We start from the raw sequence: 25,241 nt of genomic DNA on the forward strand, positions 1-25,241 counted from the left end.
TATTTACTCAAATGTCTGTATAAATACTATAATTCCTTGTAACAAGGTGAAACCAACAGACAATTTCCATTGTGGAAGTTCTTCCTTTGATGGAGCTTATGTTAGACTTTGTCAGAACAAGTGCCACTACTCACCTATGGTGATTTCCACCTTCCGGCTATCTTGACTCTCTCTATCATTATACACATGACACCAGTATGTTCCCTGATGCTCCACATCCGCATATGGCACCTGTTTCAGTATCAAAGCACACACATCTCTGCCTCAGTTCTCATGAAAGTGAGAAAGAAACTAGTAATTTTGTATTCTAAAAATACTCCATAAAATATTTCAAAAGGTGTTCATTGGCCACGTTAAGATTATTTTCATTCATTGGGATATTTTCACTCATCTGTAGCATGCAAGCAGCAGAGTAATCTAATCCCCAGGCTGGCTAAATTTGGTGCCAATCTTTTTTTTGGTTTGTTTTTGGGCCACACCTGGCAGCGTTCAGGGGTTACTCCTGGCTCTGTGCTCAGAAATTGCTCCTGCAGGCTCAGGGGACTATATGGGATACCGAGAATGGAACCTGGTTCCATCCTGGGTCGGCTGCATGCAAGGCAAATGTCCTACTACTATGTTATTTCTCTGGCCCAAGGTGTCAATCCTTTTGACAATTTATGGATAAGCCCTTAGATGTGGATCAGAATTTTGTTCTAGCCCTTTTGTAAATAGAAAAATAAACTAATATTAAAGAATGAGAAACTTGATACAAGCACATTGGAAACTTTATGCAAGCACATTGGAGATATTGAAATATAAATTTTTTTTGCCACACCCATTTGATGCTCAGGGGTTACTCCTGGCTAAGCACTCAGAAGTTGCCCCTGGCTTGGGGGGACCATATGGGACACCGGGGAATGGAACCGAGGTCCTTCCTTGGCTAGCGCTTGCAAGGCAGACACCTTACCTCTAGTGCCACCTCACCGGCCCCAAAATATAAATTTTTTTTTTGTGGTTTTTGGGTCACACCCGGCAGTGCTCAGGGGTTACTCCTGGCTCCATGTTCAGAAATTGCTCCTGGCAGGCACGGGGGACCATATGGGATGCCGGGATTCGAACCGATGACCTTCTGCATGAAAGGCAAATGCCTTACCTCCATGCTATCTCTTCGGCCCCCAAAATATAAATTTTAACTGTCACCTAAATCTTCAATTGTACTATTTGACCTATGGACTCACAAACACGCGTACACAGACACACACACACACACACACACACACACACACACACACACACACACACACAAAGCCATCTTCCTACCATGAACAGCTTCTTGGTCTCGTGGGTTAATGGCAACTCATTTTTGAACCACTGGTAGTGAGGAATGGGGCTCCCAACAGCCACACACTGTAGCAGCAAGGGGCTGCCAGGCACCAGCTTTTGGGACTCTGGTTCCACACAGATTTGCAACCTGGAATCAGAGACGCCATCCCAACTTCCTTCGATAAAAAGAAAAATATCATTAAACACCAAGCAAGATCTCTAAGTGAATGCTTCTTTTTAATTTTAGAACATGGGTGTACTCTCATGTTTAATTTTCATGAAACACAAAACAAAACACACCACCAAGAATCCTTAAAAGCATCTCCCAAACAATGTGCCCTGTAGCCATCACCCTCTTGGCAGTTAAGAGGTAAGGTCTAGACACAGGATGCTGTGCACAAACAGGGCAAGACCACTCTGGGCCAAGGAGAGCTCTTCTTTGTAGGACTTTTTGGAGCTTTCCAACTGTTACTGTGCTTGGGGGTTAGAAAGACAATAGAGCAGGTAGGGTGCTTGCCTTGTATGTGGCAAGCTGGATTTTAATCTCAAGCACCCAATATGGTTGGTTCCTTGAGAACTGCCAGGAGTGATTCCTGAGAGCACAGCCAGGAGTAAGTCCAGAGCACCATTGGGTGTGGCCCCAAATCCAAACAAACAGATCAAAGTGTTTTTGTGTTAGGTGAATGAAGATGAGAGAATAGCTCAAGTTCAGGGGTTATTCCCAGAGGTGCCTGGGGAATCATATGGAGTGCCAGGGATTGAACTCAGGTTGGATGTATGCATACCTACCTGCTTTACTATCACTCTAGCCCAGAAATGAGTAAGCATCTTGATTGTGTGTGGATCAAATATCTGAAGTACTGAAGACTGAATTTATTTTTGTTCAATACTAGTTTTACTCAACTAAAAAAATAGATAAAGGCTAGGAATGTGGTTTAGTGTTAAAAATATAGGTCTTGAAGTCAGAGACATAGCACAGTGGTGTTTGCCTTGCAAGCAGCTGATGCAGGACCTAAGGTGGATGGTTCGAATCCCGGCATCCCATATGGTCCCCCGTGCCTGCCAGGAGCTATTTCTGAGCAGATAGCCAGGAGTAACCCCTAAACACAGCCGGGTGATGCCCCAAAACCAATATATATATATGTCTCGGGGCCGGAGAGATAGCATGGAGATAAGGTGTTTGCCTTGCATGCAGAAGGTTGGTTGTTCGAATCCTGGCATCTCATATGGTCCCCTGGACCTGCCAGGAGCGGTTTATGAGCGTACAGCCAGGAGTAACCCCTGAGCGCTGCCAGGTGTGACCCAAAAACCAAAAAAAAAAAAAAAAAAAAAAAAAGAATATAGGTCTCGTAGGTACAAGGCACTGGTTTGATCCCTGGCCCACCAAAATAATGATGGATGACAGAAAGAAGTGGCTAAAATTTATTTCATGGAGATACACTGTAAGACTTTTCATGATGATATCCACTTTATAGAGTTCTTTTATCAACATAATTTTCTACCAACAGTTTGGGAGAAAAATAGAAAAAAAAGATGGGAAAACCCTGGAACCCAGAGTCTGTCTTATGCCAATAAACTTCTGGGGTGAGGCCTTTTTGTAATCAGGTCAAGGATTTTTTTTCCATTTTCTCCATTTTTCTGGACCTATGCAAACATTGGCAATTATCAATATCACACCTTTACTATTTTTTTTTTACTCTTATCCTTTAAGGAAAAAAATACAACTTACTGAACTTAAAAACAAATTACTGTAGTAGAATGCCTGTCTCGAATATAGGCAGGGGATGGGAAGGGGGGAGGGGATAATGTTGCACTGGTGAAGGGGGGGTGTTCTCGTTATGACTGTAACCCAAATATGATCATGTTACTTAAATAAAAAATATATTTAAAATATTCAAATAAAAAAAGATGGGAAAATCAACTATAGTTAATCTTTTTCTCCTGAAAAAAATCAGAGACCATAATGTTCTAACACACAAGAAAAAGCAAGTTTTAGCATGCTCAGGCTGACATGACTTCTATGTCACCCAAAGGCATGTGCATATGTGTCTAAATATGTGAGTATGAAATCATATGTATGTATATGGAAAAATCCCGCACATACAGGCTCTAAAGAGGATACCTGGCTCTAAAGTGGATCAAAGCCAGGGCCATAGAGATAGCAAGGATGTAAGGCATTCACCTTGCCTGCAGAAGGTCAGAGGTTCAAATATATGGTCCCCTGAGCCTGCCAGGAGTGATTCCTGAGCGTAGAGCCATGAGTAACTCCTGAGTGCTGCTGGGTGTGACCCAAAAACCAAAAAAATAAATAAAATAAAATAAAGAGGATCAAAGCCATGTGGAATAAATCTTAAAAGCTGGTAACTTTCTTTCTTTCTTTCTTTCTTTCTTTTTTTTTTTTTGGGCCACACCCATTTGATGCTCAGGGGTTACTCCTGACTTAGTGATCAGAAATTGCCCCTGGCTTGGGGGAACCATATGAGACGCCAGGGGATCAAACCGCGGTCCTTCCTTGGCTAACACTTGCAAGGCAGACACCTTACCTCTAGCGCCGTCTCGTCGGCCCCAGCTAATGACTTTCTATTAAAGTGAAGCACATAGGTGAGCTCTGGTCCTCCTCCCTCCCTATCTTCTTCCCTCCATCCTGGTTTTGGAGCCACACCTGGCCATGAATTCCTGGTGGTACATGGAGGACCTCATGGGATGCTAGAGATTGAACCTGGTTGTATGTAAGGCAAACACCTGATCTACTGTACAATCACTATAGTCCCTGGCTTTTGGTATTTTGGACACTTTAGAATTATTAAAAAAATAGAGGCATAGAGCCAGAGTGGTGGTGCAGCGGTAGATCATTTGCCTTGCATGTAGCTGACCTAGGACGAACTGCAGTTTGATCCCCGGCATCCCATATGGTCCCCCAAGCCAGGAGTGATTTCTGATTGCATAGCCAGGAGTAACCCCTGAACGTCAATGGGTGTGGCCCACCCCCCCAAATAGAGGCATAATAAAAAATAGGTTAACTCCCACCCCAACATTATAACTTACTTTCGAAGTTTCCTGTTACTTCTGTGGCCTCATAGACATCCAGCTGTGACCACTGGCTGAATTCGAAGGTAAAATGATTATTAACTCTGCAGACATAATAGCCGGCATCTTTTACATTCACCGCAGTAAAAATAAGTTCGGATGCATTTCCATTGGGAATCTGTGAAAGAATCAATAGCAGAATACAAGTGACTCAAGCCATCCAAGTATGCCTTAGAATATGTGATCTGCAAAGTGCCAGCTTTGGAGCTCTGAAAACAGTATTTTTCCCCTGTGTCCTAAAATATTTCTTACTTAAAAAAAGTAAACATTTTAAGGCATTTACTGTATCTTGGAAATTTACTTACATCTCAACTTAATATATGCACCCTTAGCTCTCTCGCTTTAGGAGAAGCGAATGTTTCTCTTGAACATACACACACACACACACACACACACACACACACACACACACACACACACACACACACACACACACACATTTTATCTTTATCCTTCTCTTCTCTCTTCATTTTTCTCTAAGTAAAAAATATTATCTCATTCAAAAGAAATAAACATTGTGACTGGAGAGATAGTACAGTGGATAGGGAGCTTGCTTTGCAAGTGGCTGGGTTCAAACTCAGGCATCCCATATGGTCCCTTGAGTCCTGCCAGAAGTGATCCCAAAATGCTGAGTAAGCCCTGAGTATTTCCAATGAGGCCCCCAAACAAACGAACAAAAATACCGCTAAAAGTCCAAATTAAAACCAACCAAATGGGGCCGGAGAGATAGTATGGAGGTAAGGCATTTGCCTTGCATGCAGAAGGTCAGTGGTTCAAATCCCGGCATCCCATATGGTCCCCCGAGCCTGCCAGGAGCAATTTCTGAATGTAGAGCCAGGAGGAACCCCCTAGGCACTGCCATGTGTGACCAAAAGCAAAAACAAAAACAAAACAAAACAAAACAAAAAACAAAACAAAATAAAACCAACTAAACAAAAAACCAACTTCCAATCTCAGATGGGCACACCATTGCCTACACGGCTTCCTTTCTCAAATCAGGACTCAGGCCACCAACCATTGACCTGAGTTCTACCATCATTTCTCCCTCAAAAGGCAGTGACTGTGGCCAGGGTTGGGGCTTCCTGGCACAGGGCACCGATGACTGACATGCATGAGGCTCTGGCTGGATCCCTAAATAAAGCAAGCAAACAAAAAAACCAACCAGTCCTTTCTGACTAACCAATCAAAGCAAATGAACCAGCAAAATACTTAGACAAAAGGAAGGAGTTGAGGGGTGGAGGGGAGAGGGAAGGGTCATTTGGATGGACAAGTGGCACTTTGGGGTGAATATGGTGAGTCACACATACAGGGAATGTGGAGCTACACTCCTGAAACTTTATAGGATTGTAAATTAAAAAAAAAATCATTATTTGCTTTTCAAGTCAGTCCAGATGCCCTATCACACAGAGAGGGTGAATAAACTATAGAGTCTCCCAGGAAATAAAAGAACACTAAGAAGCAGTAGACTATTGACAGTACAGTTCTATATAATAAAGTTGAGTCAAAGTGCAACAAAAGGAAGTCCATTTTCCATGATCACGTCTGTGTAATATTATCAAAAACACAAAGAAAGTGACCAGTGACCCATCTGCAGAAATTAGATCAGAAGTAGTCGGGGGAGAAGAAATTTCAAGGAGGTATGAGGAAAGACTTGAGGTGATAACTAGGCTAGTCGTGGTCTTGATTACAAGGCACAGGTGAGCCTGTTAAAATAAAAGATCTAATCCAGAATCGCTCCTCATTCATTTGTTTTTGGGGTACAGCTTACAGACTTGTTGCTGGGGTATTGCACCTCACGCAGTGTTTGGGGCACCATGCAATGCAGGGCACTGAAACAAGTAATTTCAAATATAAAACTTGCACACCCGTTCACTGGGCTCTAGGATGACTCTTTAACTCAGTTTCAAGAACAATCTAGGAGGGAAGGGGACCAGGAAGACAGAGGAAGGAGCATAACAGAGATAATCAGTGGACCACACAGGGACTGGCCCAGTCAGTGGGAAATCCCAGTGGCTAAGTGGCTCAGAGAAGGGGGTTCAGAAAAGAGAACTTTCGGCTCAGCAAAGCTCGATTCATAGGAGACCAGGGAGGTGGTGGTGGGGAACTCAGGCACACAATTCTTCCACAAACACAGTAAATGACCCTTTTCATCAGACTGGATTTTATTTTTCTGGTTTCTGGGCCACACCTGGTAGCACTCAGGAGTTACTTTTGGCAGGCTTGGGAGACCATATGGGATGCTGGGGATGAAACCCAGGTTGGTCAAGTACAAAGCAAACGCCAATCAGCCATGCTATGGCTCTGGCCCCTTTATTAATCTGGATTTTAATCCAGAGCCTGCCACACTAGACTAAACCTTGCTTACCCTGATTTTCTGGACTACACCCAATGAGATTCAGGGCTCCACCCAGCTCAGCCCAGTGTTTTCAGGTTCTCACCCAGTGGTGTTTAGGCAACTACAGGGTGGTGGGATCAAACTCTGAACACCAAGAATGACTCTAGTCCTATAAGTAGCTCCCCAGTCTGGTAGCCCAGACCTTTTTTAATACCTAGAATATTTTATGTAATATCTGAAAGGCTTAAGGTAAAATCTATGCTAGTCTGAGATCTTTTAGCCATTTATGCTGCTTTGAAATCTTTTAATTAAAGATTTTGGCTGGCACATAATCTGTCATAAATAATCTTTTGTAGATTTGTTAGAAGGTTCTGGTGGTGCTTCATATTGTAAATTAACACTGTTGTTCAACACACCTCAATTTTCATTTTTGGGCGGTCACACTTGGTTGTGCTCAGGGTTTACTCCTGACTCTGCATTTAAAAATCACTCCTGGGGGGCCGGAGAGATAGCATGGAGGTAAGGCCTTTGCCTTTCATGCAGAAGGTCATCGGTTCGTATCCGGCTTCCCATATGGTTCCCCGTGCCTGCCAGGAGCAATTTCTGAGCATGGAGCCAGGAGTTTCCCCTGGGCACTGCTGGGTGTGACCCAAAAACCACACACACACACACACACACACACACACACACACAAAAGCAAAAAACAAAAAATTTAAAAAATCACTCCTGGAAGGCTCAGGGAACCCAATGGGGTGCCAGGGATCAAACCTGGGTCGGCAGCATACAAGGCAAGTATCTTACCTGCTGTACTGTTGCTTTGGTCTCTCTATTTTTAGAGTCTGGCTTCCCTGCTGCTTACAAAGTACCTTGGTAATATTTTTTTTGAATTATTTTTTACCAAAATAAGATTAGCTATTATTATTATTATTATTGTTGTTGTTGTTATTATTATTATTATTATTATTATTTTGGGGCCACATCTAGAGATGTTCAGGGGTTACTCCTGGCTATGCATGGCAGGCTCAGGGGACCATTTGAGATGCTGGGGATTGAACCTGTGTTGGCTGAAGGCAAGGCAAGCACCTTACCCACTAATACTTTAATGATAATAACAGTCTGTTCTTTAGCAAAATTTCTAAAAACACTGATGAAAATACCATTACTTTTCTATCATTATTTCTTGTGACAGAGAAATTAAAATGAACAAAATTAACAAATTAATGAAAAATGAACAAATTACCTCTTTATTCATTTTGAACCACTGATATTGCACAAAAGGATGTCCAGTTGCCCGGCAACATAATTTCACAAACTGTCCAGCCAAGACTGCTTTTGATTCTGGGTTCACAGTAATCTTTAGTCCTTTAAAAAACAACAACAACAACAACAAAAAGTTAAATAAAGTAAAAAAGAGGAATTCTCCATGTTTACATTTCTGAAACAATCAACAAGAAAGATATTTTGGAAATAACCTGCATGTCCTTTTTGTTATTTAACACCAGTCCCTTCCGGGGGTTTGTGAATTCTAGTTATTATTAATAAGAGAAGAGAAAGAAAAAAACTCGCTGGCAGAAACCTTTAATGAACTGTACTTCCCCCCAAAATGATATGAGGCCTTTGAGTTTTCAGCCTGAGAAGCAGAACCTGACATAAATGAGAAAGAGGAGAGTGAGGCCGGACAGGGAGGTGCTGCTGAATTATTGTGCGAGTTGGTCAGGTCTGTGAGGCTTCTCCAAGTGTGACTGACTGGGGTGCCCTGAATTTAACCCAAGCCTGTCTGGCACTTGATCGAGCTCCAGTGAACCTGGCTCTTGCTTCCAGCCAGTGGCTCAGAATCTTTAAAAAACCTACATGACCCTGTCCATCATTGGTTAAAACCACCACCTGGCTTCTCTGACCTCACTGTCCACACCTGCTGCCCACACTTGCTCCCAGCTCCTGCCACTCGGGTCCTCTCTTTGCCCTAAAAGCCAAGCCATACTCTGCATTTTCATGCACCACATACAACTCGACTTGCATCTGGGTCCACACTCACTTTCACCCTTCCATGTGAGCTCATGTCTCCCAAGATCCCCGTTCCTTTGGTGAGCTTCAATTAATAAAATACTCACCAGAGTGGTTTCCAAATCACTCAGTGCCTGTCACTTCTCAGGCTTCCAAATAGTAAGTTGTAAATGGGGTGTGTTTACTTACTTGCTGAAGGCTCAGTGACTAGTTTTTGGTACCCTTGAAGAAACTGTAAGTCTGGGGGGATATGAGAAGCATTTACTGGGTCAGAGAGATAATGCAATGGGCTTCCAGGGAAGGGACTGGTGTTAAATAACAAAAAGGACATGCAGATTATTTCCAAAATATCTTTCTTGTTTGTTTCAGAAATGTAAACATGGAGAATTCCTCTTTTTTATTTTAACTTTCTTTTTTGTTGTCGTTTTTTAAACAGGAGCTCGAGAGTCAGGCCCTTGTTTGCCTTACTCACCCTTTTCCTATGTGGTCAACACCTATTAATTGAATCAACAAGTACCTTTAAAAGTAAGGTTGCTGCAGTAGGGAGCTCCTGACTCTGTTACATGAGCCAGGCATTTTGATATCTAACCTTCAAAATAACCAATGATTATTCATTGATTATGATTCAACAAACGGAGTTCAGTCATTTGCAGAAGGCACCCCTTCCCTTGGGTAAACTACTCAGGCTCTCTGACATTACTCCCCCTTCTTCCCAACCTCCCACTACCTTGCCACTGTAAGTGACAGAACTGGGATGCAAACCCTCATGCCACTGGTCTACCAGAGATTTTATTTTATTTTTTTTAGCCATTCACTTTCCTGCAGCAAGATGGGTGAATCTAAATCCAGTCTATGCAGGTATATGATATAAGGACATGAATTAGGGTAACTGAGTAGCAACACCCTTCCCCATACTCTCATCTTCCAGGGACTTTCCCAGGCTCCTCCCAGGAGTGGGCCAGGGAGTGTCTCTGAGAAGTGGGGGTGGCCAAGCTGGAGGGCCTGTACCAGGAGGCTCATACATGAACTATGTCCTTTGCAATGGCCATTGCAAATGTCCTTTACAAACACCCAAAAAGACATAGACTAGAAGGAAAAAATGAAAGGACTGTGTGACCTGAGTGAAATGGATCTTCCTACAAATGCGTGCAATCTTTCTATGTCTATTCCTCTCCCTCTGACTCCCAGCACCTAAAATTAAAAAAGGAAGGGAGGGGGAGGGAAAGGAGAGAAGGGAGGGAAGGGGAGTGGGAGAGGGAGAGAAGAAAAATGTTTGCCACAGAGGAAGGTAGAGCAGGAGGGTGGGAGGGAAACTGGGGACACAGGTGGTGGGAAAGGTGTACTGGTAAAGGAATGGGTGTTGAAACTCTATGACTAAAACTCAATCATGAACATCTTTGTAATTGTAACATTTGTCTATCTCATAGTGATTCTATTAAAAATTTTATTAATTGAAATGTATTTAAAAATAAGTCTTGGGGCCAGAGAGATAGTATAGCGGTAGTGCATTTGCCTTGCATGAAGGACCTTGCTGAAGGACCGTGGTTTGAATCCCGGCATTCCATATGGTCCCCCAGCCTGCTGGGGGCGATTTCTGAGCATAGAGCCAGGAGTAACCCCTGAGCGCTGCGGGGTGTGACCCAAAAAAATAAAAAAAAAAGTCTTCCTGAAAGTGCCTTCCTTTGTATGTAAATCCCAGGGTCACTCTCCAGCGGGGCCTGGGAGGATGGAGTCCTCCTGTGGCAGGGGCTCGAACCCAAGCCTCCTACCTTAAAAGCTTGTGCTCAGCCCATTGTGTTATCTCTCTGTCCCAGTAAATGCTTTCTAATATCCCCTCAGACTTACAGTTTCTTAAAGGGTACCCAAAACTAGTCACTGAGCCTTCAGCAAGTAAGTAAACATGCCCCGTTTACAACTTACTATTCGGAAGCCTGAGAAGTGACAGGCACCCAGTGATTTGGAAACCACCCTGGGTGAGTAGTAATGACTGGAGTCAAAACTCCTCCCGCCTTTAACTATACGTTTCCTCCCTCCCACACAGCACCGGCCAGGCAGGGAACTCTGGCCAACCTGAACTACTCAGGCACAGTGAAAGAGGCATGGTGGCCTGGACCCTGGAGGCAGCACACACAAAGGAAAGCTCTCTGTGAGAGGCTGAATGCACGGCTTCCTGGCAAATGAACCTGTTTTCAGATAATATCAGCCAAGAAGGCAAAAAGGTGACTTGACTTCCTGTAAACAGGGGAGACTTGGTTAGGTGTGATGGGACGGAAGGGTCTTGGGCACACACCTGAGGGGATCAACAGATGGGTAACATCTGAACCCTGAGACTAAAATCCTGTGGAATCACAGGATAGATAAATTAGGGTGAGGATGACTTGACAAAATGATTCAATGATTGGCGTTATTCCTTCTGACAAGGCACACACTTAGTGATCTAAGTTATAGCTTTTCTAGGAACAGATCTATTGCATACATGACAATGCATATGTATGTGAGTGAGTGAGTGAGTGTGTGTGTGTGTGTGTGTGTGTATTTAGACCACACTCACTCAGCAATGTTTGGGGTTACTCCTGACTTTGCACTCAGTAATCTCTCCTAGTGGTGCTCAGGGGACAATATGGATGTCTGAGATCAAACCCAATAAACTACTTGCAAGGCATACTTATTATACTACTTCTCTGGCCCGAGGATCTTCTTGATTGGGAGGAGGTGGGAGTGTTAAATGTCTCTCAAACATTGCTCAGGAGGCCTGGGGTGGGAGGAGATGCCTGGCAATTCTCTGCTAAACAGACTAGCGGTTCTATGCAAATATGAGACTGTGCTGCTACTCAGGTGATGCAGTGGCAGGGTCTACCCAGAATGTACTCTGTGTGCTGGGGTGCTGCAGGGATACACCCAGAGGTATGAAGGGGTGTCTAGGGCTATGCTCAGTGATGCTTAGGGAAACATGTGGTGCCACAGATCAAACTGTGGTTGGCTACATGTAAGGCATGTGCTTTCATTTACCAGGAACCATCTCTCCAGCCCCAGCACCTATGTTTCAAAGGACATGAACCAACTATCTTTTTCTATCAGTTTCAATCTAAATTAGAAGTCCCAGACTTGAGGCTGGTGAGATAGGACATCGAGTGAGGTGTTTGTCTTTCACACAGTGGACCTGGTTTCCATCACCGGTACCACATACAATCCTTAGAACACCTCAGGAGTGATTTCTGAGCAAAGAGTTCTGAGTAAGTCCTGAGTATAACTGAGTGTAGCCCAAAAACCAAAAAAGAAAAAAAAATTCCATTCCCTTTTCAGACATCAACATTACTCACTGGCCCCTGGGCACCGGCCTTCTTTAAACAAGCATACAGATGCATACACCCCCACTCCCCTGCACTGGAAGACACTGAAGGCTCTAGATGGTGGGGGGGAGACTGGGGCTGGGGGGACAGTGGTGTCACCTCCTCTTGGAAAGCCTCTTGTGAAGTGACATTTCTAAGTCATCACTGCAAAGCCCTCTATTGTATTCCAGAATAAAAATGAATTCTCTTCCTCCAATTATCCCACATGAAGCATGCCCGTGGACACCCTTTCCCAAGCCAGTTCAGTTGCTACACTTCATCTCTGTGTTGTCAGGTGCCCTGGCGATGCTCACTCACTCACCCCTCACTTACTGCTCCCACCTCTCTTATCTACTGCTTTCTGACTTCTTCCCCATCCACAGCATCTGGGTTTCTTCCTATTCCTTAATTTTCCTTCCAGAAATTTCAGTCATTTAAGAAATAAACAAACAAAAAGGTCCATTACTGTAACCCTACCCCTATTCTTTGTGTAAGCTTACCTACAAGAAAGACCCTCCCATTTCTGGGAAGAGTCTTGGGGAGGTTTCAAAAGGTTTGGCCTCAAGGTAAAAAGGGGGATTTGCCTGAACAGAGTTTGGAGGAGCAGGAGGAGATGGCTGAGGAACAAGGTACAATGCAGGGCTGAATAGGAATCCAGTGTAAATGGTTATGATAGGCCACACATGTTGGCCAGGGCCTGATAAAGCTGATATATCTTGGAACCTGTCTGTGGATGAGTTTTCTACCCGCCGCTTTTCTGAACCCAGATACCCGCCGGTTGGGGAAGGTGGATACATGTGGTCCTGAGCTGGAGGAGAAAGGCCTCCATCACCATCCACCTCCATCCAAGCCCATCCAAAGGGCTTTATGCAATACATTACAAGTAAGAGCTAGTAGTTAGGTATTTTTCTTAGAAATGGACGGGGTCTTCTAGGGATGCTCAAGTATCAGAGTGCTAGTCATGGTGATAATAGGCCAACTGAGTTGGACAGTTCAATGGCCTAACAATGTGATTCTGTTCTGCTCTGCAGTACTCTGGTCTCTAGGCACTGACCCCCACTTTCCAGTAGTGCTTGGGGGAGTATCTGAGGATTTTAATTGGACAAGAGAAAAAACCCTGCAATCTCTAAAGCAAAGAGGCAATTTAAGACTAAGCAACCCAGAAACCTTCCAGTATTACGGAAATAACATTTTAAGTGGGCCTTAGTTCTACTCTGAGTTTTGTCAGCAACCAGCTATGACCTTCGCCAAATAATAAGTTTTGATAATCTCATTTTCCACCTGTGTGTGGGGAAAAAAATTCAATGTTTATAGTATTCTGTTCTGAATTTTTTGTTTGTTTGTTTGTTTTTGGGTCACACCCAGCAGTGCTCAGGGGTTACTTTTGGCTCTTCATTCAGAAATTTCTCCTGGCAGACACAGAGGACCATATGGGATTTGTACTACCATTGGTCCTGGGTTGGCTGCATGCAAGGCAAATGCTGTACCACTGTGCTATCTCTCCTGCCCCTATTCTGTTCTGAATTTTAAAGAACTGTTGCTTTTATACTTGTTTGTTTTTTAGGGCCACACCTGGCTGTACTCAGGATTTACTCCTGCCTCTGTACTCAGGGATCACTCCTGATGGGGATCAGGGGACCAAATCAGGGACTGACCTGGGGACTGAGCCCTGGGATTCAGTCAAATGCAAAGCAAGTGCCCTGCCCACTGTATTATCTCTCCAACTCCTGGTGTTTGGTTGTTGGACTACACCTGGTGGTGCTAAGAGCTTATTCCTGGCTCTGTGTGGCCCCTGACAGTGCTTGGGGTACCATATGTAGTACCAGGGATGAAACTTGGGTCAGCCATATGCAAAGCAAGTGCCTGTAGCCCTGTATTACCTTTATGGCCCTCTAACATCTGTTTCTTAATAGACAAATGGTTAATAGAACATGAAACTTCAGAGAAACGGTGCATGAGTGGTTTATACACTAATACTTATTTTTCTTTTCCTGTTCTCTGCTCAAATGGGAAAAGATCACGGGGCTAACTCTGAAGCAGCCCACCAAACCATCTGCCACAGGGAGTAATGACAGCATAGCACTAAGCCCAGCATCTGGAGAAGAGCAAGTGCAGAAAGAAACTTAATATACAAGTTGGATGGGACTTTATTTACTCCTGTGTTTTCAGAAATCAGAATAGGAAATTCTAGTGACACATCCCAAGAGGACCATTAAACACCAATGAATGAGATCTGTTCCAGTCAAGCTCAGTTTCCTTGTGAAAGTCTTGAGGAATCACAGCCCCTAGACAAACAGATTCTGAGGGCTGAGACCTGTAACTTCTCCAACTCTGCTAATGAGGGTTTGAGGAACTCAGTTTAGTGATAAAAAAATGAGACAGGACAGTGATCCTGACAACCCGGAGGGTCCCTTGGCCCCCAAAAACCTGCGATTCTAGGATCTAAACCCTGGGATTCTGAGAGCTCAGCCCTGAGATCCTAGGAGCTTAATTTTGGGTTTCTGGTAGCTGAGCCCTGAGATCCTGGTGGCTGAGCCCTGGGATTCTGAGAGCTCAGCTGCCCAGTGGTCTGGTTTAGGGCTGCATCCACTTTTTCTACTCACAGCCAATCCTCCTCCACCCTCCATATTTCTTGTGACCTTGGGCATGTAGCTACATAACATAGGCATACACATCAGATATTTACCAACAGGGGGTCAGAAAGAAAGTACAGAGGGATGGGTGATTGATTGGCATGTAGCTGACTTGGGTTTTATCCCTGACATCTAATAGGGTCCCCAGGAATGATTCTGAGCATAGAGCCAGGAATAAACCCTGAGTATCACCAAATATGGTCTCTAAACAAACAAACAAACATACAAAAACCCTCAGCCATTTACTGAAAAACAAAACAAAAACAAGACATTTATTTTAATGCCAAAATAAAAAATAGTAGGGTTTCCCCATCTGGAATCTCAACCCCAGATTAAGAACCAAGGCCTCAGCTAAAATGCTCACCAGATCTGGATAGTCTTGGAGGCAGGAAAATCTAACAAAGCTGTTGGAAACATTTTACTGATTAGTGACAGGCCACAGTGCAGATCCGGCTACGCCTCATGGGATGAGAGTCCATGTCAACCTCCAACATGGAGAGGCTTGTAGGCACATTCATGAGTCCCTATTTGTCCCTGCAGTCACAAGCCAGGCCCGTCCTGTGCAGCGGACATTCTGTCGCTCCCATCAGCTCTCCCCCCTGCCATGGGCCCAGTGGCACCTAGTGACCTTGTGGTTCTTGGAGCCAATTTGACTCCTCTCTACTACTGGCCAGATCCATTGGCCACCATCCACCTATCTGACCAGATGTGAGGAACACACATGTGTCCCACATGTGCTTAACTGGGGTGAATATTTAGGGACCTTGCAAGATGCTTGCAAGGAGCTCTAGGACACCTGGAGTCATACTTTAGAATGCCAGGCTCAGCCAGCTAGCAAAGAAGGATGAGCAGAGACAGGAGTGAGCCAGCTTCTTGGGGCTGAACTGCCTGTCTGAAAAGCCAACCTGCGTCAGATCTGCTGTGGGAGGAATCAGCTTCCTTCTATTATGTCACCTGAGCTGGGCTTTCTGGGACATGAATCCAACAATCACTACTTTCCTATCTGTCCCAATCCCCCAGCCTGAGTAGCAGTCCCCTGGACTGTGGCCGTCAGGTGAATTCCATGACAGGGCTCTTCCTACCAGAGCAGCAGGTGACTCTAGATAGGAGGACTGTCCCCCACTCCTCACATCCTGTGCACAGCTCACCTGGCACAAACAAAAAAAATCACTAGGCTGAGCCAATCAATATGTCCAAACCATCACACTAGGAAAAACAAAACAAAACAAAACAAAATAAAACCCATAAAATCAAACAAACCAAAAAACTTCAAACCCCAAATAAAAATTAGTCATATTTTCTTTCTTTAATCCACAAACATGCACATACACATCCTGCCCCTGATGTGTGTTCCTTACTTGACCATATTATTTCAGGGAGTGTGACAGAAACCTTACTCCTGTGTACTTTATGCCCTGAAATAAAGTCGTTCTTCTGTGGAACACCACCACCATAATCACACAATAAACTCCCCATTATGCCAGAGGGAGGTCACAGCCAAATGAGTCTGGTTATTCTGGAATTGTCTCCTGGCTCAGGGCACAACTGCATGTCCATGTTTACTCTGTGTGGCAAGGGAGCACCTACCTGGGCGGGTGAGAAGCTGAAGAACTTCCGTGTGGTCCATGGTGTGCAGGAATTCACCCAGTTCTGCCACAGTGCACCCCTTCTCACCCATGAGCTTCAACAGGCATAGGCTTGGGCTGCCCTCTGGCTCCAGGACCTTAAGAGAACACTGCTCCAAGTCAAGAACACTGCAAGCAACAGATTGAAAACAGGGTTTTTGTCAGGATGTGAATCTTCTGCTTTGCACTAGTGGGAGGAAGGTGAGGAGTGGTCAGCCAATGGGGATGGTTGGGGTGGAGGGAGGGAGGGTCCTTTGTTTTCTTCTCCAACTCAGCTCCATGGCTACTAACTGAAGAAAACAAGAGAGCATATGATGGGGGAAGAGAGGATGAGAGCATAGGGATAAGGAGTTTGCCTGTACTCCACTGAAGTAGTTTTGATTACTGACATCACGTCTTGGAGCACTGCCAGGAATGACTCTTGACACAGACCAGGAGTAAGCCCTCAGCAGTGCTGGGTATAGCCCTAAAACCAAAAGGAGGGGGAGGAGGAGGAGGAGGAGGAGGACGAGGAGAAGGAAGAAGAAGAAGAGGAGGAGGAGGAGGAGAAGAAAGAAGGAAGAAGAAAAGAAGAAAGAAGGAAGAAGAAAAGAAGAAAGAAGGAAGAAAAAAAGGAGGAGGAGGAAGAAGAAGGAGGAGGAGGAAGAAGGAAGAAGAAAAGAAGGAAGAAGAAGAAAAGAAGAAAGAAGGAAGAAGAAAAGAAGAAGAGAGGAGAAGAAGAAAGAAGGAAGAAGAAAAGAAGGAAGAAGGAAGAAGAAGAAAAGAAGAAAGAAGGAAGAAGAAAAGGAGGAGGAGGAAGAAGAAGGAGGAGGAGGAGGAAGAAGGAAGAAGAAAAGAAGGAAGAAGAAAAGAAGAAGAAAGAAGAGGAAGAAGAGTAGAAAGAAGGAAGAAGAAAAGAAAGAAGGAAGAAGAAAAGAAGAAAGAAGGAAGAAGAAAAGAAGAAAAAGGAGGAGGAAGAAGAAAAGGAGGAGGAGGAGGAAGAAGGAAGAAGAAAAGAAGGAAGAAGAAAAGAAGAAGAAAGAAGGAAGAAGAAAAGAAGGAAGAAGAAAAGAAGAAGAAAGAAGAGGAGGAGGAGGAGGAGGAGGAAGAAGAAGAAGAAGAAGAAGAAGAAGAAGAAGAAGAAGAAGAAGAAGAAGAAGAAGAAAGACTGAGTGTGTTCTCTGTAGGGAGGGAGGGAGGGTTTGAAAGGTGTGCAAAGAAGCTGGGCTTGAGGATGCTAGTGCTGTCCCAGAGAGAAAGTGGGGTCATGGTCATAAGTCAATAATTAGCTTTCCACCATTGTGCTGCTAAGTAATTTTATTATGTGCCCTGATCTGCTCCACAAGACTAAACAAGGAACACTGAGCAACCAGGACTATGGATATTTAGAGTATTTCTAAGCAATGACCCTTCTACCATGGAAAGCAGAAAGCTCAATTTAAAAATAATTTTTTAAAGGGTATTTCTTTCTTTCTTTCTTCTTTTTTTTTTTTTTTTTTGGGTCACATCCGGCAGCGCTCAGGGGTTACTCCTGGCTCTATGCTCAGAAATCACTCCTTGCAGGCTCGGGGGACCATATGGGATGCCGGGATTCGAACCACAGTCCTTCTGCATGCAAGGTGAATGCCTCACCTCCATGCTATCTCTCCGGCCCCTCAAGGGATTTCTAAGCACACGGAAATACCATAAGGCAAAGGAAGGAAATGGTCTGGTCTGTGGATCAAACCTGTCAGCAACCTGACCTTGCATATAAAGTTTGACTGGATGGCAGTGAGGCTCTGTCGTCAGTCATAACAGCAGAGACAAGGAGTTGGTTTGCAAGGATATTCATGATTTCCCTCTTTCCAGGAAAAAAAAAAAGCCCTTTAGAGCTGTTCTTGCCTGCAGGAATGGCTCAGAAAGGAAGCTATACTGAGTGTCACATAGCGGTGCTTGGAGCAGAGAACCCTAGGGTGGAAGAGAAGTGTCCCTCCCTACAGTGTAAGCTCTGTGAGGGCCATTCCAGAGTCACCCCACCCTGACCCCTGCTGGGGTTGTGAAGCCCCTTCTCTCTGTGGTGGTCTTCACCCTCTGGAGAAGTCTGTGTTCTCTCTTTCACTATGTTCTCTTTTCTTTCTCCTCTTTAAATAACACTTTAGGACTTTGCTAACAAGACAAAATCCCTTTCAGAACAGCAGAGGGAAATTACACAGGACTCAGCAAAGGCCTTTAAACCACATTCATGCTCAGTTTCTTTAAGATGCTGCCGAAGGGGCCGGGAAGGTGGTGCTAGAGGTAAGGTGTCTGCCTTGCAAGCGCTAGCGTAGGACGGACCGTGGTTCGATCCCCTGGCGTCCCATATGGTCTCCCCAAGCCAGGGGCGATTTCTGAGCGCATAGCCAGGATAACCCATGAGCGTCAAGCGGGTATGCCCCCAAAACAAAACAAAACGACAAAAAAAAAAAACAACAAGATGCTACCGCAGCATTTGTACTATGGTCTTCCAAGAGCTGCCATACAGCGGGTAACGTATAAGGGAATAAACAATGTATGGAACTGACAAGATTAACAGTATCATCTCTTTTATGGGATTGTGAGAATTGGATAGAAAATGTGTGTAGACAGCACTTAGCACAGTGCCTGGCCATTAATAAATTCTCAATTAACTTATTGTTCTTGTAATAAAATTATAGCTGACCTTCTGCTTATTTGGGAGAGTGACTTTTCCTTCCAGATAATCTTTGAATAGCTTGGTGATTTGCTATATCAATTTGGTTCTTTCCTTAGCACCTGGTTAAATGTGTGTCCTTGAAATCACATTGGGCTCAGTGTAGATTAGCTTCTCACAGGTGTACTGTTCCCAGGCTCTTGGTCAGGCCCAAGCAATGCAGTCTGACACTCAGAATTAAATGATGGAAATACATATAGGTGGACTGTCTATACTCTAAGATGGGTGCCCTTGTATTTTATTTTAATATTGGGGCCATACATAGCAGGGTAGAAGTCTACTCCTGGCTCTGCACTAAGGAATCTTTCTTGGCGAAGCTCGGGGGACCATATGGAATATAGGGGATCAAACCTGGATGGGCCTCATGCACAGCAAATGCCTTAACCGCTGTACTATTGCTCCACCCTGAGCCAAGTTCTCTGTTTTAAAGTTTTGTTTTTGTTTTTTTTTTTCTGCGATGGAACAATAGTGGTTGTGCAGGCAGCAAAAAACAAAAATGCTGAGGCTGCTTTCTAGTTCTCATTTGGGGAGGCTTCCCTTTCCTAGACCCTGTGACACTCGAGACAAGGAAACTTTATTCAAGGCGAGTGGAAGATAAGGTTGAACTTATTTGGTGTCCAAATAATTAGCATGTGCTCTATACAAAAATATATCTTTCTCGATGCAGAAAGGTTACCAGATCTGATACCTGGAAATGTGAGTTCATCCCTGTCACAGGTTACCAAGGTGGGTTATGTTGACACTGATGTGAAAAAATGACAATCAGGGGCCAGAGTGGTACTGAGGGTAGGGTACCTGACTTGACTGACATGGTTTCCATCAAACATTTCCTCTAGTTCCCAGAACACCACCCGGAGTGTTTCTGGAGTGTCGCTGATCTGCACTGGCAGAGAGTTCTTGTGAAAGCCCATGCAGACACCAAGAGAGAGGCAGAACCTGGTGTCTTTCCTCTTACTGAACCTCCTGGGCTAGGCTCTATGAGCGGGGTTGGGGTGGTAGTGGTGTTTCTTTCCTTTTTTAGCTACTTTCCTGTAAGAGTGCTTTGAAGTGGTTTCCAATAGCAGGAATTTGGAGTCTCATTTAAGTAAAAAGATGAGCTTAAAAAAAGAACTTTTTTTTTAAAATAAAATGTATCTAAAGTTGGGGCCAGAGAGAGATTACAGCAGGTAGGGTATCAGTTCTGAATCCCCAGTGCGCCATATGGACCCCAAGTACCACTAGGAACCTTTCCTGAGGACAGAGCCAGGAATTAGCCCTGAGCAGCTCCAGCTGTGGCCCCCTACCATAATCTATCTAAAAAAGCTGTGATCTGGTTTTCAAGGAGAGATGACAAGGCTTTGGAAATTTTCTTTGATAGGCCAGAGAGGCACCATTGAAGTGAAGGTGTTTGCAACCCTGGGCATGCTATGTGTCCCCAAATGCCTTTTTGCACAGACAGCCCTCTGCACCAAAAAGTTTCTTTTGCTTCTACTTTGGCCACACTGACTCTTTGGAATTGTTACTAATTGAATCAACACTTATTAATCAACAAAAGCCAGTCTACACTTTAAGAGGTAAAGGAGCAAGTCAGGTTGGCTGACAGGGGTGGGTCCATAGGTCCCAGAAACGGCAGGTACAGGCCTGAGTGTGATCAGGAACAGCCAGTGAGCTAGTGTGAGGCGACAAGAGAGTCACAGGACAGGGTTGAGTGGCAGCCAGATGCTATTTCTGCCTGTAGGAGGTGAACTGGGGAAGAATAGGATGGGATTTCCCATTTGGGAAGACTCATACTTATTACTGAGAACAGATGGAAGCTGGGGTGAGTCCGGAGAGTTTAGGGAAGAGTTTTGGGGGCCTTGGCTGCAGTGGAGACTGGAAGGCAGGATAATATGGTCTGCAGACCACATGACCCAGCAGGGTGCATCCAAGTGGACTTGCAGGTGACTAAGAGGTGTGGCCTGAGCAGTGAGAACAGGGAGGGGGTATAGCTGACCCCCGACTCCCTAGATGAGCAAACTGCAGGAGACGTTGGTTTTTGGGGGAGGAAGGACACATGTGCATAAGGTGTGAGTCTCTGATGTAGGCCCTGAAACAGATTGAAGGAAGGTTCAAAAGTTCTCGTGGAAGCAGTGGTGAAGCCCAGTGACTGGAGGAAAAGGGTCAGAGGGGAAGCAGAAGAAACAGGGTCAAAAGAAGCCAGGCCTGGACCAGAGCAATAGCACAGCGGTAGGGCATTTGCCTTGCATGCTGCCAATCAGGTTCAAACCAGGATTTGATCCCCCCCCTTATGCCCCCCAGCATCCCATATGGTCCCCCAAGCTTGCCAGGAGTGATATCTGAGTGCAGAGCCAGGAGTAACCCCAGAGAGCTGCTGGGTGTGGCCCCAAAACAAAATAAATATACAGAAAGAAGCCAGACTAGCCTGTAGCCTACTCCCACCCCCAGACTGGAGGGAGTGTGGGTTTCCCCTCTTCTCCTTTCACAAACATTTCCATCAACATTTCTGCCATCAGTGTTCAAGGAGCACCTCTGGCCCCTTAAGGAGGCAGCAACCCATTTTTCCGAGGTCCTTGTACAGCCGTGGGTCCACCTTTTGTCAAGTTCCCGTCATCAACAGAGTCACTCGGGCAGGACCCCTGTGTCCTTGCTCATGGGTACAGACCATGGGTCACCATGTACCAGGCAACCTGTGCTTTCTTTGCCACTCTCGCCAGAGGACTGCCCCCTTTCTACTCTCCAACACCTGACTCAAGTCTACAGTTACCCCACAGGTCTTGGTCAACTGAGATTCCAATCAGTTTAGGTTTTTACTGTCTGTGGCATTGACCAGGGCCTGTGTTCCTCACAAGTCCCTGGTGGCTGACCTTACTCTCTTCTTGTCCCTTCAATGACAAATAAGAGCTCTGACTAGCAAGTCCTTTCAGAAAGCCTGAGTAGGGCACTAGGTCACGTCCCAATATACAGGAGCCTCTTACCCCTCCCCCCAAAGACAATGTTTGACATTATGGTAAGCCTAGAAATAAAAATCAACAACTATAAACTTAAGAAAAGATATTTTAAATTTTCTTTGCGTAAAGCTATTATTTGGGGGGGGGCTAGAAATAGTAGAACAGTTATACACCTGATTTAGGTTCTATCTTGCCACCACATGGTCCCTGAGCACTGCTGGATGTGGCCCTGGTTTCACGGCATCCTCAGGTCCCTTCATTCAGCCCCTGGGTGAGAACCACCAGTGGGATTCCATGTTTCCTGAGCACTGCTTGGAAACTTGCCCCCAATATTATCTAGGTCTTTTCCTAGCACAGGAAAAATCGTGACACTTGTTTACTTGCCTTTGTGTGTACTGTGCTTCTATACCTGGCTCAAATCATTCTTCCCCGGAATGGCCAGATGATTGCAAATCATCATCTAGCTAATGAACCCTTAAACCTTGGGCTTCTGTGAAAGTTAAAGGCAGGGGACACTCACTGAATGGCCTATAATGAATGCTCAATCAATGATTGAGTAAGACAAAACAATATTAACAAAGTATGTCACATGATATTGGTAAACATCTCAGAATAACAACCCATTGCTAGATAACCCTAACCATGTGTCATCTTTTTATCATCTTCTGGAACTTCCAGCAAATCACTGGCACGCAATGATTTTGCACTGATACAGTTTTGCAACAGTGAAATATGATCCTTCTTAAGAAAATATTTTGAAAAAGTGCTTGCTTTGGCAGCACATATACTAAAATTGGAACGATACAGAAATTAGCATGGGCCCTGCGCAAGAAAATATTTTAAAAAATATTTCGATTATCTAGGGTGCAGACAATTGATGAAGAAGAGATGGCTCCTTTTTTGAGGAGACACAAATAATGATGGCAGAAGACAAAGTTGAGGAGTGTGAGAAGTTTAGAAAAAGACTAAGGTATTGAAAGGCCAACCAGAAGTACAGCCAGGAAGAGACACAGTTTGGAATCTCAGGGCAGGGACCGGGGAACTCTGAACATTCTAAGATGTTCTATTCACTTCATTCATTCTCCCGTGGGAGAGCCACCACCTTGGCAAGGCACAGGTAGAATACAGAAGCAGATAAAGAGCCAGCCCTGTAGCCAAGCCAAGACACGGCAGGAATTTCTCAGAAAAAAAAAAAAGGCAATGCCTCTGTCTAACTCATTGTTTGGCTTCTTCTAGGACTTTTCTTTATTCTCCTGCAAAAACAGATTCTCTGAACTTATGCTGGGCTCCTCTTGACAACTAAGTTGATATCAAGACACTTCCATGGGGCCGGAGCGATAGCACAGAGGTAAGGTGTTTGCCTTAAATAAGGTCAACACAGAACAGACAGGCCCTGGTTCGAATCTCAGCATCTCATATGGTCCCAGGAGCGACTTCTGAGCGCAGAGCCAGGAGTAATCCCCTGAGCACCGCCGGGTATGATCCAAAAGCCAAAAGCCAAAAGCCAAAAAAAAAAAAAAGACACTTTCTAGCTTTGATTTCTTGTTTGTTTGGGTTTTTTTTTTGGGGGGGGGGCACACCCGTTTGATGCTCAGGGATTACTCCTGGCTAAGGACTCAGAAATTGCCCCTGGCTTGGGGGGACCATATGGGATGCCGGGGGATCGAACTGCGGTCCTTCCTTGGCTAGTACTTGCAAGTACCTTACCTCTAGCGCCACTTCTCCGGCCCCTCTAGCTTTGATTTCTAATGTAAATGGCAGTACATAGAAAAACATGCATAAGACATAGAACCTATATTAAAAACAAACAAACAACAACCCTCCGGGATCCTCTATAACTTGAGTAAGGGAGCCCCAAAGATCACTAAGTTAAAAGTTTTTTTGAATTAAGGTGGTTCAAGCCTGGTGGAGGGGAAGGAAAACGTTTTATTTACCTGGAGCTGAATGGTGGAGGTGAGCGAGGAGCAGGTCAGAGAGAGGCGGGTGAGGGCGCCCCCAACCCGGCGCCCCTCACCCCGCACTTCCACGCCCTCCTGCTTCCTGACACCCGGAGTGGGGAGTGGGGAGCATCCTCGCGGGTCAGTCTCGGACCCAGAGTCAAAAGTCCCAGGCAGTCAAGTCCCTATCGTGCCTCTAGCTCTAGCTCTCCGGACCCTCCAAGATCCTCCTGCTTCTCCTCGCTGGGCGGCTGCAGGGAGCGAGCGAGTAGGGGACGATGGAGAGCGCCCCGACCCTGAGACCCTCCGGGGTGACGCCCAGACCCCTAAGCCTTGCGGGTAACACTCGGATCCCGAGGTCTTCCAGGGTGTCGCCTGGACCCCGCCGCCCTCCGGGGTGAGGCCCGGACCTTGCGCCTTGGGGATGACACCCGGCCCCCGAGACCCTCCAGAGTGACGCCCGGACCCCGCCGCCTCCTGGGGTGACGCCCAGATCCCGAGACCCTCTAAGATGACAAGCGGATCCAGAGACCCTCCAGGGTGATGCCCGGATCCCTAAGCCTCGCGGGTAACACCAGGACCCCGAGGTCCTCCAGGGTGACTCCCGGACCCCGCTGCCTTGGAAGTGACACCCGGACTTGGAGGTTTTCCAGGGTGTCGCCCGGACCCCGAGACCCTCTGGACCCTGCCGCCCCCCCGGGGTGACGCCCAGACCCCGAGACACTCCACGGTGACAAGCGGATCCAGAGGCCCTCCAGGGTGACTCCCGGATTCCGTGCCTTGGGTGTGACACCCGGACCCTGAGTCCCTCCAAGGTGACGCCCGGACCCCGCCTCCTCGGAAGTGACACCGGGGCCCCGAGACCCTCCGGGGCGATGCCCGGACCCCGCCGCCCTCCCGCGCAGTGGCGACCGCGTCCCCGCGCCCCGGGACCTCACCTGAGTCGCAGGCGCCCCCGCGTCGCCGCCAGCTCGGCCAGCCGCCGCCAGCCGCGGCCCTCGGGCGCTCGGTCCAGGCCCTGCGCGAGGCGGCGCAGCAGCGGCTCGGGGAGGCGGGCGAGGGTGGCGGGCGGCTGCGGGGTGGCGGCGGGGGGCGGCGGGGCCTGCAGCGACTCCCCCCACGGCAGCGAGCCCGCCGCCACGGCCGCGGCCCCCGACGACCGCATCGCGGGCGGGCGAGCGAGCAGACGGGCCTCCGGGGCTCGGGCGCCGCTTCTTCCGCTCGCCGGGGCCCCGCGAAGTGCCGGGCGGAAGGCGCAGGCGGCCGGGCGGACCCCGCGCTCCGGTCCGGGAGGAAGAAGCTCCGCGCCGAGCCGAGTCGAGCCGCGCCCCGCGGTGACAGCTCGGTCTCGGGAGCCTCGGGGGGCGTGACCA

At 46.2% G+C, this 25,241-nt stretch overlaps 1 protein-coding gene and 1 pseudogene across 2 annotated transcripts in view; one reads left to right on the forward strand and one right to left on the reverse strand.

Moving 5' to 3' along the window:
- MALT1 (MALT1 paracaspase) overlaps positions 1-25,033 on the reverse strand; it is a 57,662-nt gene extending 32,629 nt beyond the window's left edge. For both annotated transcript variants that reach the window (XM_049782066.1, XM_049782067.1), the window contains exons 1-6: positions 24,807-25,033; positions 16,281-16,447; positions 7,968-8,089; positions 4,351-4,510; positions 1,303-1,481; positions 135-231 (exon numbers count right to left, since the gene is read on the reverse strand). In XM_049782066.1, coding sequence (XP_049638023.1) covers positions 135-231; positions 1,303-1,481; positions 4,351-4,510; positions 7,968-8,089; positions 16,281-16,447; positions 24,807-25,033 — 952 coding nt within the window. The remainder of the gene's footprint in view (positions 1-134; positions 232-1,302; positions 1,482-4,350; positions 4,511-7,967; positions 8,090-16,280; positions 16,448-24,806) is intronic.
- Positions 22,695-22,792, forward strand: LOC126021775 (uncharacterized; annotated as a pseudogene).
- Positions 25,034-25,241: the final 208 nt, after the last annotated feature.

This window comes from Suncus etruscus, chromosome 10 (assembly GCF_024139225.1).
Source record: "Suncus etruscus isolate mSunEtr1 chromosome 10, mSunEtr1.pri.cur, whole genome shotgun sequence".
In the NCBI taxonomy this organism is placed as follows: Eukaryota; Metazoa; Chordata; class Mammalia; order Eulipotyphla; family Soricidae; genus Suncus; species Suncus etruscus.